This window comes from Apium graveolens, chromosome 10 (genome assembly GCF_009905375.1).
Source record: "Apium graveolens cultivar Ventura chromosome 10, ASM990537v1, whole genome shotgun sequence".
In the NCBI taxonomy this organism is placed as follows: Eukaryota; Viridiplantae; Streptophyta; class Magnoliopsida; order Apiales; family Apiaceae; genus Apium; species Apium graveolens.
Genome location: NC_133656.1, coordinates 174,141,476 through 174,158,028, shown reverse-complemented (window position 1 = coordinate 174,158,028; position 16,553 = coordinate 174,141,476). Strand labels below are relative to the sequence as shown.

Below are 16,553 nucleotides of genomic sequence, written 5' to 3'. Positions count from 1 at the left end.
CTGCACTTAAAACATTACTCACGATCACTTAAAACAATAAAAATCTAACCAATGATACCAACACCGCCAAAGATCATTCCCAGTTAATCAATATCGATGATTTAACTAGCCAACAGATTCAGATCCTTAACATGTGACAGACCAGCCACTGTAGATGATTTTATCATTACTCCTGCCGTATTATTACCTCCATCATCAATCACTTTATCCTTGCCCTTGTCCTTGGTTATGCATTGTTCCTTCTGAATCTTCGATCCTTCTTCACCCGGTTCCCTTATGACAATTCCTTTGTTCTAGGTGACAACACCATCATTTGGAAGAAAAAACGTATCTTCCGGATTGAGGGGCTCCGGGTTTAGCCATGTTTGAACAGTGTTCATCTGACTATCTTGGTTCACTATGGTGAGAGCTTGATCCTGATCATATGGTTGGTAAATCATGGACTCCATTTGGTTCATCACGTCCAGGACTGAAGATTGTGGAGCCTGCACTGGACCCATTGTATGCAAAATGGGTATGTATGATAGAGAAGGTGGTATGGGCTGAAGATTGATATGATAAATAGGTAAACTTAGAAAATTTGAAAAAAATGTAAATTAAAAATTTCTAAATAAGTTTTATAAAAAAGTTAGGATAAGGTACCTAATCTCACACAGTCTTTTAATAATTAGAGAAAAAATAATATGCATATACAAAACTCATTATAGTGAGAGTAGTACTAGATATACCAAAATCAATGTCAAAATAACTCCAAAAAAATATATAGCATGTTTTAATTGGTGCGATTAATATTAACACATGTGGGTCTATTTTATTTAAGAGAAAATAACTAATAGAAAAGAGACATCCCGTTTTTTAGGAAAGTTTTAGTAATATATTTTTGGACTTTTAGAATTACTCTTATAGCAAAAACAAACTCATTTCAATGTTGGTCTATCTATTCACTTACGTTAGTGAAATACTTCTGTGAATGGAGTTATAATTGAAAAAAAAATGAATGCATTTATTGTATAAGGACATGTAAGGCACATGAGCACTTTTAACTTATGATGATGAAAACACAAAAAATATTTATCAAGTCATAATTGATTAATCTCAAGTGCAGAGGGCGAAATATGATCATCATGTAACATAACATAGATCCATTGAGTTTATTACTCAAAATTGAATTGCTTAATGTCTTTCAATAAAGACAAAAATTATTTAAAAATATTGAAAATTAGTAGAAAAAATAATATGAAATAGTTATAAAGAAAGTCTTGAAATATGAGAACATAGGGACTGAGTAGAGTTTCATAAATTCTTTAAAGATTTTTAAATAAACTAAAACTAGAACTTAAATTTTTAAGACGTGACATTTGAAAATTATTCAAATTTTATCAGGAAGATTGTTGTTAATGAGTTAAAATTCATTTAACATCATTCTTGAAGAATTGAAAATAAGGTATGAGTATAAATATTGTGAAAAATCATTCTATTTAGATAACCCTCATAAAATAGTATAATTGTATTCACTGGTCACAAGAAAGTTCAAAATTTTTGTTTAGAGTACTACTCATATCAAATAACAATTAGTCACTACGAAAGGCACAAATTAATCAGTAACTCAAATAAAAATTTTATTGGTGGAATTGATGTGAATTCAGGGGGTCATTAACATTTATTATTCAACCACCAACAACAAGAGACAATTTATAATTTATATGGGAGTTAGTGACTATTGTGCACTATAAAAAATCCCTTTAATTTAAAGCACATAATTTAAGTTACTGGCAGTTTGCACGAGCTTTTATGCTAGTTGTTACTTTATGGATATACTATGACGGGACCTAACTGAATATTGTCATCTTCAACTTCAATTTCTTTCTCATTTCTCGCCTAATTAATTGTTCATCATTCAACTATTTTTTCATTGCCTCATTTTTATTGATATAATTCATAATTTTTTTGGTATTTATTATATCACGATAAGCAATAATTTTTCTGGCTTCTACATTTGTAAATATATGTGTAAAAAAAATTAAAAGTAATATATGTCGATAAATTTTGAACTTTGTGAATCTAACGATAATCTGTACCAAGATCAATCTTATAGGGTCGAGTCTGAAAAATTTTGGGTGAAAATGTTATAATCTTATGTACTACATCTGCATTTTAAGTTACATTATTCTGATTTCTAGGTTCTCAAATCTCAACTTCCAAATTTGATTAGCTGCAACAAATGCACCTATTTAACATACAAATATTTGGAATCCTTGTAAAACTTGGTTTGATCAAGGATAAAAAAGAGGAAACAATTAATTCTGCAAACCAGTAAATTTGGTCCCTGCTTAGCTAACAAATGAGACACGTAAATATCAATGGCCAAGTTCTGAAGCAGATAGTAGAAAATGGCGAGATGAAATTGCACATAAATTGGTGATAAATGATACTCAAGAAAGATCATGTCTCTCCGGCAACAGAGACATGATCCACATTCTTTCCTATGTCCCGAGACCCCCACCAATTAGGTACAACTGAGTAATCATCCTTTACTGATTTGTTTACCAAGGCAATGTCCCTTCCTGTCGAAAGCCAGAATCTTTTGTCCTTTCCATGGTACCTAACAGTCACGAAACAAAAAATAAATTCAACATAATAATAAGAATCTTGTATGCAGACTACGTACAAAAAACAATGTTTCATCTGACAAAATCGCAAACTTGTCTTGCAAATAGAAGATGATGATGGCCTGTGAACTAGCGAAAAGCACTGTTGCAGAGAACACCATAGATACCAATAGACGAATTTTAGAAATTATAAATGTAATAAGTAAGCGACAAGTAATGTACAAGAACTCAAACCATCATAGTCCATGTCCTAAACTGAAGTACTAACCCGTCAATCAAATGCAAGAGTGCTTCCAAGTTATGGCAGCATCCGAGGTCATTGGTTTTCTTCAAGAAGGTGGAATTTTCGTGATCCAAAGCAAGCTCCTCCCCTACATGGGAATAGCACCAAGGTGACATTTCACCAACTCCAGGTATATAAGGCACCTTGTCGTGAATGTTCACGACTCTCAGTAGTTTAACACCAAGCCCTTCAAGTCTTTCTTTAAATCTACCATTCCCAACTCTTGGCCCTGAGAAAGAAAACACACATACAGATACAGGTATGCCACGCCCATCTTTTGTGAAATCTACTCCAGTCTCAGCAATGTCGTAGGCATTCAATATTGCTAGAGCGCCACCCAAGCTATGCCCTGTAATTGTTATGCTCATCTCCTCATTTTCATACTTTTGAATCAATCTACTGAGTTCTGCTAAAACCTGCTCCCTTGCGGAGTCCTTGGAGAATTTACATCTCTCATCTTTATCAGTGTAAAGTTGAAGAAAACCAGCCTCAACTCTGATGGATGGATCCCGACTATATATCTGTCGATGAGTAACTGGCCTTTGAAAATCCATCATATCTGCAAGCCATTCCTGCTTCACAACGGTTCCTCTCCCCGCAATATTCTGTTTCTTCACTTGCACGACAATTAGAGAAGGCAATTTTGATTTTCTTTAGCAATTACTAATAGGAATAATATTTTATTTAGCAACCGACGAATTACCTCTAAAATGCAGTTTTTTTTAAAAAAAATGCATTATAAGACTGCTTAATGCTTATAAATTAATGTCATATTTGATTTTTTTTGGTTAATTTAACATAATTTTTATCCAAAATTAAAAGTTAGTAAATTTTCAATTTTAGACAAATTATAAGATAAATTTTAAAGTAGATTAGATTTTCTTTTTATTGATATATTTCTTTTTTTATTATTATTTAATATATGTAACTTTAAATCAAATTTCAGTTAATTTAGCATAATTTATCAATTTTATGTTCATATTTACTATGGTTATTTGATAGGTTTGTCAAAAAAATTCGAAAAATCTGATATTTGTCCAAAAAATCCCCATTCATATCCGAAATAAAGGGATATTATCGTACCAAAATAAAGTGGATATTATCCGTATTCGAATTCGACGATTGTGATACAGATACAGATATAAGCATATTCATATATGATAATATCTGAATCTGAATAAATATATTATATTTATATATTTATATATATAATTTATTATATTAAATTTATAAATATTATGTTTATACAAATTTTATATAATTGTAAAAATAGTATAGACATATATAAAAAAATTATTTGAGTTTAATAATTTAAAGATAACAAATATATTGAAAAGATAAATAAAAATTAATTTTAGAATAAATTAAAATAGGATTAAATTGCTTTAACTCTTATTTTAATTTTATTAAAATGAAATTTTAATTTTTAATGTATTTTTTTTCATTTTTTTTAATTTTTAAAATAAAAATAAAAAAAATCTAATTGAAAATCAGATTCGAATCCGGATATTACCCATATCGGGATAATGTCTAATGTCAGTCGGATTCAGATATTATTTTTTAAATAAATTTTTTTTGAATCAAATATTATTCTTTAAATAAATATTTCTAAATATGGATACGAATTTTTGAATTCGGATCCGGATACGGATATATGCATATCGGTCCGAATTATCGGTTTTAGAGACTAATATTTAATATACACGCCAAAGAAAGAAATCCAACAATAAAAATAACAAATAAAGACTAATGATGTTAACAAAATTATAAGAGAAAGAATATGAAATAGAAACAATTTCCAAATGAGTATCATAAAACTGTGACGGAGGGGGTCACCGCTCACCGGACACCGGGTCAGCAGGATTAAACCAAGAACCAAAATAGACCAGTACTGTATTAAACAATGAAAGACAGCTCAGTGTACATACCATAAGGTTATACCTACAATTAGCATAATCCTGGATCCTGAAAGGTGGACTTCACGTTTTCAAAATTACAACTTCAAATACAGCTTAGTAGCTCCCACGACAGTTTCAAAAACACACCAAACCGTATCATACATTCCAGTAAGTTACATATAAATACCATCACCACCATCAGTCTTTTCATCCAGCAAAAAAAGACTTCTCTAGCCTCTTCAAAGCTTTCTCTAGTTACACATTTTTCCAAAAATATGGCAAGCAGCCAAGTCACATTCCTCATTACTCTCTTTCTCTTCTCGTTGGTCTTTTCTTCCATGTCCGCTTCTGAAGAAGCTACAACCAAAACCCTGGAGAAAAAAGTTGATGTGGTGGTAGAAGGAATGGTATACTGCCAAAGCTGCAACAAGTTTGGATCATGGTCATTGACTGGTTCTACGCCCATTTCGGCTGCTAAAGTTAGTGTTATCTGCAAAAACCAAAAAAATCAAGTCAGCTACTACAAATCATTTGCCACAAATGCAAACGGGTACTTTTATGCACAGTTAGACGGATTTAAGATGAAAAATAACTTGGCCGACCATCCTCTCCAGTCATGCCAAGTGAAGCTGGTTTCATCCCCTCTACAAAATTGCAACCTTCTCACAAATGTCAATTATGGGCTTGATGGCTCCCCACTCCGTTATGAGAAGAAGAATTTTGCAAATAATGATTACGAAGCTGTGATTTATGCCGCTGGACCCTTGGCTTTTCGTCCAGCTTATTGCACTCCCAGTACCCATAACTAAGTTCAAGTAACAGTTATTTGAAGTCAGATAAAATTTTATATTGTTTTGGTGGTCTCTTACTAATCCAATGTTGATGTGATGCCGGTATTAAGTTATATTGTATGCCATGTTTCTTTTCTGTTACTACTTACTCAAGAACAATGAAATATCTGAATTTCTTATTCCTTATACGATAAACATTTTGCTTCTTTTTTTAGTGAATTTGCATCTTGTTGTATATTCATATGCTGTGGGCAAGAACACCGCAAACTGAAAACTAAAACCTCAAAGATGTTATTTTTTGACTAGAACAAATGGAAGACAGAATGAGCAAAGAAGTTGCACATACCGTTTCTAGAAGTCCAGTGGCATTTTAAACAATTCATTTATCTCCGCCATTGCCTCCTTTGTACACACAGTCTGCTCGAACAAATCACTTTCGCTTCTGGAACACAAACTTGCTTTGTTTTTGTTTGGTTTATTGTCCATATCATCATCAGGAAGAATCAGAAAATCTCCACAATCTATCTTCTTCTCTTTTGCTCTTTCTTGCTGCTTCCTGGGTCTATTTTTTCTAACAAATTCTATAGGCTTTCCAAACATGCTATTTATATCACTCATAGCCTCCTTTAAGTTTATTGTGGGCTCTACTAGACCATGGTGGCAAACATTTTCCACTTGTGGTTCTTCTGAAATAGTAGAGCCTACAAAGCGATAAACAGCTGTATCCTCTCTTACTCGCGTATGAGGAAGTCTTTCCACATGTGCTTTAGAAGTTTCTAAAGGTGCCTTGAGAAACATGGGACCATATCTACCAGGACAGGGAGCGGCTTCCTTCAGTCCCCGATATTCGTTGTGTTTAAAGTTGTAGTTCTCCTGACCTCGCTTTGTCATATCATCATATTCTTCCTCATCAATATATATTTGAAATGGTTCTTGATGGGGTTGATCACTTTCTGCAATTATGTGACTTTGGTTTGTAGAACTCATATTCGAATCGTGCTTTGATGTTCCAACCCCATCATCTACATTCTCATCAACAAACACCTCAAAACCGTTTGCTGAGATATCATCAGCTCTGAGCTGGCTTATATGAGATCTCCTACTGGCATGTGTTGGCTCTAAAGGCTCTTGAAACATGCTATTTATTGCATTCAGAGCCTCTTTAGTGTTTATTGTAGGCTCCACTAGACCATGATGGAAAGCATCTTCTGCTTCAGACTTTCCGACAATTGCAGTACCTACAAACTTGACCACAGCTGTATCCTCACCTATTTGATTATCACTTGTGTCATGATGTTTAAGAGAACTTTTCTTTTTAAGAGATGGAATACTCTGTAATTGATCATGGTTCAAGTTTGATGTGGTCCCAGGATATTTTGATTCCTTCCCTGGCATGCCACTACTTATAGAGCTTTGTGGAAAGAGCAGTGTGTTGTCTGTTTGTTCAAATTTCGACTGTGTTTGAGGTATAGATTTATTATGTCCTGCAGCTGCATCTTTATTTTTGTCTTTATTCTCATGGCTATTGGAAGAGATGAGTCCAGCAGACAGTGTCCTATTTTTCCATGCCTGGCGCTGCAGAAATATATGAACTGTTGAAATGTAGATGCCAAAAAGATAAGAAGATGAAAAAGGAGAACATGAAGGAAAGAACAACTTCTGTTCTCTTGTTTTTGTGTCGCATCATGCGTTGAATGAACTGGTCAAATGATTTTTGTAGTTCTTCCATCGGCTCAGCCAGGCTGTTCAAAAAATTTCAAAAAACTGAGTGCATATTTATAGTGCATCAAATTTGTACCAACTGATCAAAATGAAAAGCTTCAAATTTTAATTTACAAAAATTGAAATTATCTATCCAGTCATATTATATGACAAACCAAATTTAAGTCCTTTATTAGTCACAACTGACAGTGCAGGGACAAACAAGAGAAGCTGAAATAACTAGGAAACTAATGTGATATAAGAAAATGCCATAAAGAGTTCTACGAAAATGCTTACTATAATTTAATGGATCCAGTCAGCTAAAAAAATTGGTGTTCAGGTGCCACAAGATAACCAAGTTAGAGTTCCTAACACATTTATTGTTATAAGCTCAAACTTATATTGCTCAGAGAGGGAAACGCACTAAAAGCATAGAAATGCATGCTCACTGAAAAAATCTTATAACAGTAGGCATTGCACTTTGCTTTATTAGGACAACTGCATGTTGCATTATACGCTCTATAGTTGACAGCGAAAACTGTATATGTAGAATCTAGAGCATGAGCATCATTAAGCTCATATTAAACATGCACGTGACTTGGGAAATAATTATTTGTGTATTGGTTTTGTAACAGGTCTAAATTTACATTTCTTAGTTTATTTAAAATAAGGATAAGCATGGGTGGTTTGCTTACTATTTTGCCATTTATTTGTTGAACTGCATATTCTATTGACTGGTTCAGGGTCATACTGTCTATATACTATACAGTCTCATAAATACATATGAAAGTATAAGCGCATTAACAGCTGGAATATCAAAGGTGTGACGTAATTATTGTTCTTTTATGTGCATTCCTAAGAATAGTGTGATTGATTCCTGCTTAATCAGCAAACTTATGTAGCAAATGCTTATATACTCTAGTAACTGAAGTAAGGATGAATGAAATTATTAAAAAAGCTTATTATACTTATGAATCTGAACCCAGACTATATTCAAACGCAACAGAAGTGATTAAAGCACTAAGCTGTCTGTCCAAAAAAACGGCGATACACTATTAATCCAATTGCAGAATAAGTAGCTCATAGTAATTGTAGCAGTTGTTTACTTTTATTCAATTAAATACCACACAAATGGTTATCACAAACTAATGAATGAAGACAGTTACTTCAAACATGTGAATTTCTTACTTTTTGGCTCCCAGATAATACATCTTTTCAGCTTCCTCAAACCTTTTCAGTTTCTCATAATAAAGAGCATATGCCTGATAAAAGAGCGACATCCTCATCCCAATGTGATTTGCCTTCATTGTGCCTAAAACTGCTCCAGGATCATCCACAAAATCCATCTACACAACAATCATATGCAAAAATTTGTAAATAGCTCCCAGTTGATTACTAATAGATATCAGAACAGCAAAAAAATAATAATAACAGTATGCAGTGCATTATTTTCAGCCTCATTGATGTTAAAAGTTAAGATCAATAAACTAGCTTCTCACATTCTGCTTAACCTTAATGTCGTGTTTGACCGGGGTGCATGAAATTGGGAGGGAGTGGAATGAAATTTGTGCTATATTATGGCTAAAGCCTAAATTTCTATCAATTTCATTCCTTCATTCCATTCCTAGGAATACATACTAGATCTCAAACCCACAAATAGAGTCCATTCTCTTTGTACATATTTCCTACAAACTCCATCATCCAATATTTCCACTTCCTCATTTTAGTTCACTCTTTCACTCGTACATTTTTTTTCTATCCCTGAATTTTGTTCTTAATCTTACATTTACATTCCATCTCTCCAACCAAACACAACTTAGGGTCTAAATGCACGTTTTTCAAAATTCAGTAGTTCAAACCCCCATACCCCAAACTATGGACTTGGTGAGATTGTACCATATTCGTGCAAATTAGAGGCCTCACAATAGAAGAGGTCTAAAGTCCAAACTAAAACACGAGATTGTGCCTTACTGAATTATTGCTAACCACTTGTGCAAGCATATCCAGCACCGTTCAGAAAAATAGGCAAACTAACTAATTACACATTATCTACTTCGTAATCTAACAAATTGCACATTATCTACTTCACTGAAATTAAAAACCCCAACTTAGTAACACAAACAAACACCAATGCTCCAACCCGGATCAAAAACTAAAATCACCGATAATTTCACAAATCCCTAACACAAAAAGACTAATAGTAATAGTACACTAAAAAATATCCGAAACAAGTTAATCGATTTTTAACCCTAAACTCAAATTAAATACCAAATACAAAAATCAAATGTAAGACATTACCAATTGTAACCAGACACGAAGATATCGTAAGTCATTAGTATAACGACGGTCAGATACAAATGCCTCTGCACATTTCTGTAGAAATCGAGGGAGTTTCTCTTTGAGTAGCTGAGGTGGCAGCGTGTCTTTCATTTTCCTAATCCCTCTGTAACAAAAATAACATAAATACTTACATATAAATATTTATGTTAATGTGAAATGGAGTATAGTTAGACCTCGATAAATGAATACTCACGGATCGGATAAATTTGTACCTTTATCGAGTATTGTTTATTTATCGAGATTATTCATTTATCGAGGTTATAAGGAGTGATGGAAAGTGGAGTACCGGAGCCAGGGAACGAGGGGGTCCTTGCCGGAGTATGATTTGATGTCGGAGAGTAATGAGGAGAACAGATTGTTGTAGTCGGTGGTTTCAGCCATTTATCAAAAAAATAGTGGAGGCCTGAAGGAGATGAGTAAATTCAAATTGCAATGTGTGTGTGTTTGTTTGTAATTTGAATGCCGTGTAGGCGCTTAGCTCTCTGTTGTTATAGACATTAGACATAAGGAGGAAACTTTTACAATTTGCAGTCTCGTCTCACAGCCCACCCGAGTTTGGGTTGGGCCTTTTCAACTTGGTAGTTTTTGCATTTTGTTTCTGTCCTAGAAAACAATACATTTCCCACACAAATATTTTTTTTTATTTTTTTTTGTCGGTGAGATATGAAATCTCGAATATAGATTGTACCGAAACACAAAAGAAAAAAAAAAGAGTTTTCTTCACACAATAAAGTTTATCATCTAACCGAAGGTCATGGATGATGGCCTCAGAAACTTAGACAATAACGCCTTAAGGTCTGAAGAGAGAACACCCAAAAAATAAAATAAAATACGATTACGTATCTGAAATCTTTGCTGCAGTAGACTGCTGGTTGAGAGATCCAACATTTTGATTTTCGTAACTCGTCCGTCTACCTTCTTATTGAAATACCCACCTAAAATTTATGTTCATTATCTTAGGGCAAATGTCCAAAATACTTATTGGCGGGAACTTCTGTCCAAAATGTCCATTAAACACGATGTTCAATTTTTAGAAAATAATAAAGCAAAATACCTACCGGTGGGATATTCCGCCTAAAATGCATATTAAACCGAAATCTCGAAAACGGGTTTTAATTTTAAAAAATAACAAAAACTAAGCATTCGGGGAATGCGTATTCAATTTTATTTTTTAGTGAACGCATTCTCAAAAAATGTATTCCATTAAAAGGTAAAAGGGAACATGCATTTTATAGACGCGTATTTTTTGTTGTCATTTTAAAAAGTGAATGCGAGTATTTCGGGCACTGTTTCGCGCTTCTTGAAATTTTGGACAAATAAATTTCAAAAATGGGATATTTTTGACATTCTTTCTTCTATCTCCAAGTTATAATTCATAAATTTAAATTTGGATCACCAAATTAGAATTTTTATCTAAATTTTAGACGAATTCTAATAGCATGATCTAAATATGAACGAGGAAAATTTTGATTGATTTCTTATGGCCAAATATTGTATATAATTCTCTTATCTTAAAATTAAAATTTAAGCATTATTAACGGTCATTATATTTAATAAGCTAATTAAATCAATATAATAATTTTAAATATGCATATTAAACATTAATATTGTTTACTTAAATAAAAAAACACATTCATTTCATTAATTATGATATAAAATATAATTGATTAATCAACACATTCTTATGAAATATGTTTTCTCATGTTGGTGAGACTGCGTAGCTGTATGAACAGTTACGTGATAACTCAACACGAGAACAATAGAACAAGACATGTTATTAATACTACGACTACACAAGAAATCAGAAGAAATGAAGACAAGGCAAATACAAAGAATCGGAAGATTAGAAGAAGGCTTGAAGTCTGTTTACAGGTTACTGAAAGAAGTTCATTAATATGATCATGCCTCAGTGAAGAATAAAGATCAAAGACTTTCAGGTTTCGGAAATGTTGAAGATTCAGTGTATAAGTTCTACCAGAAGATTTCAGTGTATTGGTATTGATTGAAGATATATAGTGTTCGAAGCATAGGAATCTGATGAATTGAAGGCATGGTATAGACAGAGGTTAAAGAAGACAGTTGCAGTCTTGAAGTTATACTCACTGACATGAGTTCATTTATGTTCAAGCGTCGGTGAAGAACAGTGAATGAAGTATTCAAGATTGTAGAAGAAATGAAGACGTTGTCTAAAGTACCATAAATAATTCCAGTGAAAGTACATTTGTTTATTTACAGTCAGTGTCTGAAGCGATAAAGTTGTTGTAAGCTTAACAATGTAATCAAATCTATAATACGAAGACCTGAATCGGGGTTAGTCGTCTGTGAACCAGACCAGTTGCACTAGGCGTCAACAGCTCGTGAAAGGAATCTGGGTATTATTTGTAGAAGAATTGTTAATTTGAGGAACGTACTTGGATTGAACGTTTATCTGTTAAAGTACGAGAAGAGGTGCGCAGGGGATACAGCTAAACAGCTCAAGGGATTGGCGAAGTTCAAAGTTTATTTGTTAACTTAAATAAATTTATTTAATGGACTTTAATCTAAATTTATTTAATAAACTTAAAATGATTTATCTTATAAACTTTAAATAAGTTTATTTTATAAATCTAAATTAGTTTATTTATATAAGTTTATTTTATAAATTAATTTAGTTATAAATTAAACTTAAAAGAAAATAGAAAGAAAAAATAAAATAAAAGAAAAAAAAAAGAGAAAAAGAAAAAAAAGAAAAGAAAAAAAAAAAAGAGAAATAATAAAAAAGAAATAAACAAACAATTTGTTTGTTTTGGTTGTTAAGTACAAGTTCTACTAGTAAGTGTAATTGTCGCCACATGCAAATTACTCCCTCCCTCCCGTGGTCGCCACAGGGGAGTTAGCCAATTTTGGTTAAGGAAAAAACACTATATGCTCCCCTCTGGTCGCCATAAAAAAGTGGAGTGAATTTTTTCTAAGGCAAAAATACCCTCTGCTCCCCTCTGGTCGTCATAGAGAAGTGGAGTGAATTTTTTCTAAGGAAAAAATACCCTCTGCTCCCCTCTAGTCGCCATAGAGAAGTGTAGTGAATTTTTTCTAAGGCAAAAACACCCTCTGCTCGAGTATGGTCGCCATAGAGAAGTAGAGTGAATTTTTTCTAAGGCAAAAACACCCTCTATTCCCCTTTGGTCACCATAGAGAAAAGGGATGAATTTTTCTAAGGCAAAATTTACCCTCTATACACTCTAGTCACCACAGAGAAATTGAGTAGAATTTTTCTAAGGCAAAATTCACTCTTGGTCGCCATAGAAACCTCAGCCACAACTTTATTGAGTTATCAATTGAATTATGTGGTAAAAAATTGGCCACGTATTTCAACAGATATAAAGTCTACACTTTGAAGCGGAATGAAGATCAGTTGTATTGTTCTGAGTTTTAATCCTCTTCTCTGACGAGAGGAGATAAAACTAGCAGCAAAGAAAATACAGTGAAGCTCCGGGCACATTGTAAATTCGTTATTCTTCTCACTGGAGTAACGTTATAATACCCGATTTAATTCTTATATATTTATAGGGGCATTATAATCGTTACCTGGTAATTAAATCCCTAGACAAACAAAAGCTAGATCATTGCATAAGATTTGATTTGTAAATCTTTGTAGAGGCTAGGAACTTTGTTGTTCTTAGATTGTAGCCGGTTAATTTATTTACCGGAGTGTAGCAACACCCCTCGAGGATTATATATAAATATATACTTCCCCAAATATCTTGTGTTCCTCGTTTTATTACTCCAAACACTATTCACCTCAAGAACACGAAACCACTAACCGAGCACTAAATATATATTCGCTAAATATTCGAAAGAATTTTTAATTTAGTGAATATCGTATTCAAACCCCCGCTTCTACGATAATTCGGGACCTAACAATTGGTATCAGAGTTTGTCGATCGATATACAGATTAGATCCGGTGTGTCAGCCCAAACAGTCAAGTTCTCATATTTTCAGATTTTTTAATTTTCAAAAATTATCAACACTTGAGATTTTTGAATTTTAAATAATTTAGACTTAGCCATAATTTTTATTTCTGATTTATTGATTTTTCCATAAAATTTATAATTCTTAAATTTAAATTTTTCTTAAATAATAATTTATATTTTATTTAATATTTAAGAAAATTTGAAATTCTTGAAAATTAGATTTTACGTAAATATTTTTTTTTGATTAATTTATTTTCTAAGAAAATTAAAAATATTGGAAATTTAAATTTCTCTTAAATATTAAATTAAGGGTACTCAAAGTATTGGTAGACTCGAGATTCCTCCGGGCGTTAAAGATGATTTTAATCTTTCGAAGAAAATGAAGACCATGTGCTATTCAAACGGAAAATTCACGAATACGAAAATTGAACATAATGATTTTCTTACTCCGATGGAACTGATTTCAAGACCTACAGATGAAAATTGTGGAATTTCCTCAAAGGCTTACTCCATAGGATACCACTGGGTTTTCAGACGCAGGAAATGAATGAAATTTTCACGGGTAAAATTTTTCTCGAAGATTTTACAGATAACTCTATGATTTCAGATTTTACAGTCACACAGTGGTTTGTACCAATGCTACATTTATCCGGAAATTAATGAGATCATATAGGCATGAATTGTGGAGGTTAGAGAGAATAGTGGGGACATACAAACATCTCAGGTACATATATTAAAGTTGGAACCTCGGGACAGAATGTAAGAGTTACTGATAGCTGAATCAGAAGAAGCTTAGGTAGAAGTACTTGAGGGACTGGACGTCAGGGTTGTGTTTCACATGTCAGGAAAGTTTGGTCACATTGGATTCAGATAGAATACAGAAGCTATATCCATGGATCAAGCCTATCTATTTCGAAGCACAGACTTTTACAGATTCAGTTCAAGAGGTGATTTCAAGACTGAGATTGGAACAAAAACCAAATTTGATGGTTACAGTTCTGACAAGATATATGCGTCAAGTAACTATCAGGGGTTTTGCTACAACAGAACAAGAAGCTTGACAAACAAGGATGAGTCGGGATTTAGTTGAAGAGTTGTGACAAAGGTGGAATATTTTCTTAGGGAAGCATCCAGTCAAAACTTATAGTGCACGGGAAAGAGTTGGGATGGATCAGATGACGAGAAGGAAGATCATGAATATCTTGTTTTCATAGCAATCTCTGAAGATGGTCCAACTCACATATCTCAGGTTTCAATTTCTTGAACCACTATAATATTTTGTTTTCAATGTTCAATGCATGGTAAGATCTTAATATTTAAATGTTTAACACTCGCAAAAACATGATAGCATCACACATAGATACTGCTGAACTAGTTCACTAGATTATTATTCTGGTAACTTGGATTGATGTTTAACTTGTGCATGTTACTTTAGATGATCTTAAATATGTGTTTGAATATTTGTTGAACATGATTAATTGCTTTGGTGAGATATATGTTTTCCAGCACTTATGACATTTGTTTATATTTATCTCATGTATCCTATTGTATTGTGATTTATTCATTTGATATGAATTATTTATTTAGATGTATTAGTTTATAATTGGATTGAGATAGTTAGATGAGATACATCAACAGGATTGGACTAGATAGAATTAGTGACTTATTTGTTAATTCTGTTTGTTCCATATCATGCCTATACTGCTTAATTCTTATGCATAATGTTTCGGAATGAATGTCATGTATTCCTAAGACAATGCTTGCTTATTCTTTATGCCACGAATGCATCACTTAGTACTTGCATTAATTACAGTAAAAGCATGTTTAGGATTACATTAGGGCAAAGACTGCTAGTCCTCCTTGTGTAAGGTTGGAACAATTTATCCCCTAGCCTAGAGACAAATCTGTCAAGGGTAGTAAAATGGAGAAAATGGTCAGTCAAAGATAAGAATTAGCATGATAAGGTTGCAGTTATTGTTATATTTGTTTATAGTAAAATCTCTAATCCATCTGGACCCAAACTGATAAGTTGGGTACCAAGAACTGTTAATCCATTTGTGAGTGCATGACATAACAGGGTAATTGATTCATATGTATTCTTGGAAATTCATACTCAAATCATATGATCAGAAAAAAAGCCTCACAATCAAATGTGATTAACAAAAGCTATTATGTCAATAATCGTTGGAGATGACAACAAAGGTTTTCATTACGGGACAAAGCTATACAGAAAAAGGAATGTCATCATGGACTCAACAATTGCTATCACTGATAACAACTAATCATTGGAGTCACTGATAACAATTAAAGCATCTTTTTTGCTGAAGAATCAAGGCACATATCCTCTTATCAGACGGTTCTGCATCAAAGGACAAAATATTAATTCAATGAAAGATTAGTATTTCATCTGAAGTAGGAAGGTTGGGAAGCTTGCTCTTCTTAGAGTATGGAAATGATATGCTCGTGGCTAGACTGGAATCTCAGGAAAGGTGAAGTCAAAGGTTTCTACTATAAACTTTCATCTGACAGAAGTTTAGTTATGGCATTAGAAGCTCTCACCCTTGAACATCAACACAAGGAACTCTTTTTTAAAAAGGGGTTAGTGAGAGGATTGTCTCATCTGGAATTCAGATGGCGATAAATGTGAGGCATATCAGAAAGAGAAGTCAAAGACAACATCACATCAAAGTAAAGATATACCTTAGTGATGGTGGTTGACTACTCTTATTAAACAAAGTTGTTGTTCGTGCATTCTCAAGATAAGACATCACATATGGTGATTGATCATATCAGAAGATCAAGCTGGAAGTAACTGTAAAAGAAATTATCTTGTGATCAGATAATGGGACTGAATTCAAGAAGCAGTTCTGATTGATATCTGTAACATCAAGAATATTCTGAGACATATTCAGCACTGGGAGCTCCGTGTCAAAATGGAGTGGTACAAGGGAAGAACCGGAACTTGATTAAGTAACAAGGA

General features: G+C 33.1%; 3 protein-coding genes across 4 annotated transcripts; 1 reads left to right on the top strand and 2 right to left on the bottom strand.

Annotated features, from left to right (window-relative positions):
- Nucleotides 1-2,334: 2,334 nt before the first annotated feature.
- Nucleotides 2,335-3,446, bottom strand: LOC141691324 (phospholipase A1-Igamma1, chloroplastic-like). The gene is made up of 3 exons (XM_074496056.1): nucleotides 2,844-3,446; nucleotides 2,669-2,751; nucleotides 2,335-2,602 (listed from the first exon to the last, which is right to left on the bottom strand). Exons 1-3 carry the CDS (start codon nucleotides 3,444-3,446, stop codon nucleotides 2,443-2,445), a joined length of 846 nt encoding a protein of 281 aa, XP_074352157.1. The 3' UTR covers nucleotides 2,335-2,442.
- Nucleotides 3,447-4,755: 1,309 nt separating this feature from the next.
- LOC141689080 (uncharacterized) lies at nucleotides 4,756-10,094 on the bottom strand. 2 transcript variants are annotated; one of them, XM_074493255.1, is made up of 6 exons: nucleotides 9,909-10,094; nucleotides 9,581-9,725; nucleotides 8,471-8,628; nucleotides 7,239-7,323; nucleotides 5,928-7,156; nucleotides 4,756-5,280 (listed from the first exon to the last, which is right to left on the bottom strand). In XM_074493255.1, exons 1-5 carry the CDS (start codon nucleotides 10,001-10,003, stop codon nucleotides 5,933-5,935), a joined length of 1,707 nt encoding a protein of 568 aa, XP_074349356.1. In that variant the 5' UTR covers nucleotides 10,004-10,094; the 3' UTR covers nucleotides 4,756-5,280; nucleotides 5,928-5,932. The 2 variants fall into 2 exon arrangements, with proteins under 2 accessions (XP_074349356.1, XP_074349357.1); XM_074493256.1 differs by having other exon boundaries at nucleotides 9,835-9,933.
- On the top strand, nucleotides 5,066-5,872 carry LOC141689081 (non-classical arabinogalactan protein 30-like). Its single transcript, XM_074493257.1, has one exon. It carries the CDS (start codon nucleotides 5,066-5,068, stop codon nucleotides 5,597-5,599), a length of 534 nt encoding a protein of 177 aa, XP_074349358.1. The 3' UTR covers nucleotides 5,600-5,872.
- Nucleotides 10,095-16,553: the final 6,459 nt, after the last annotated feature.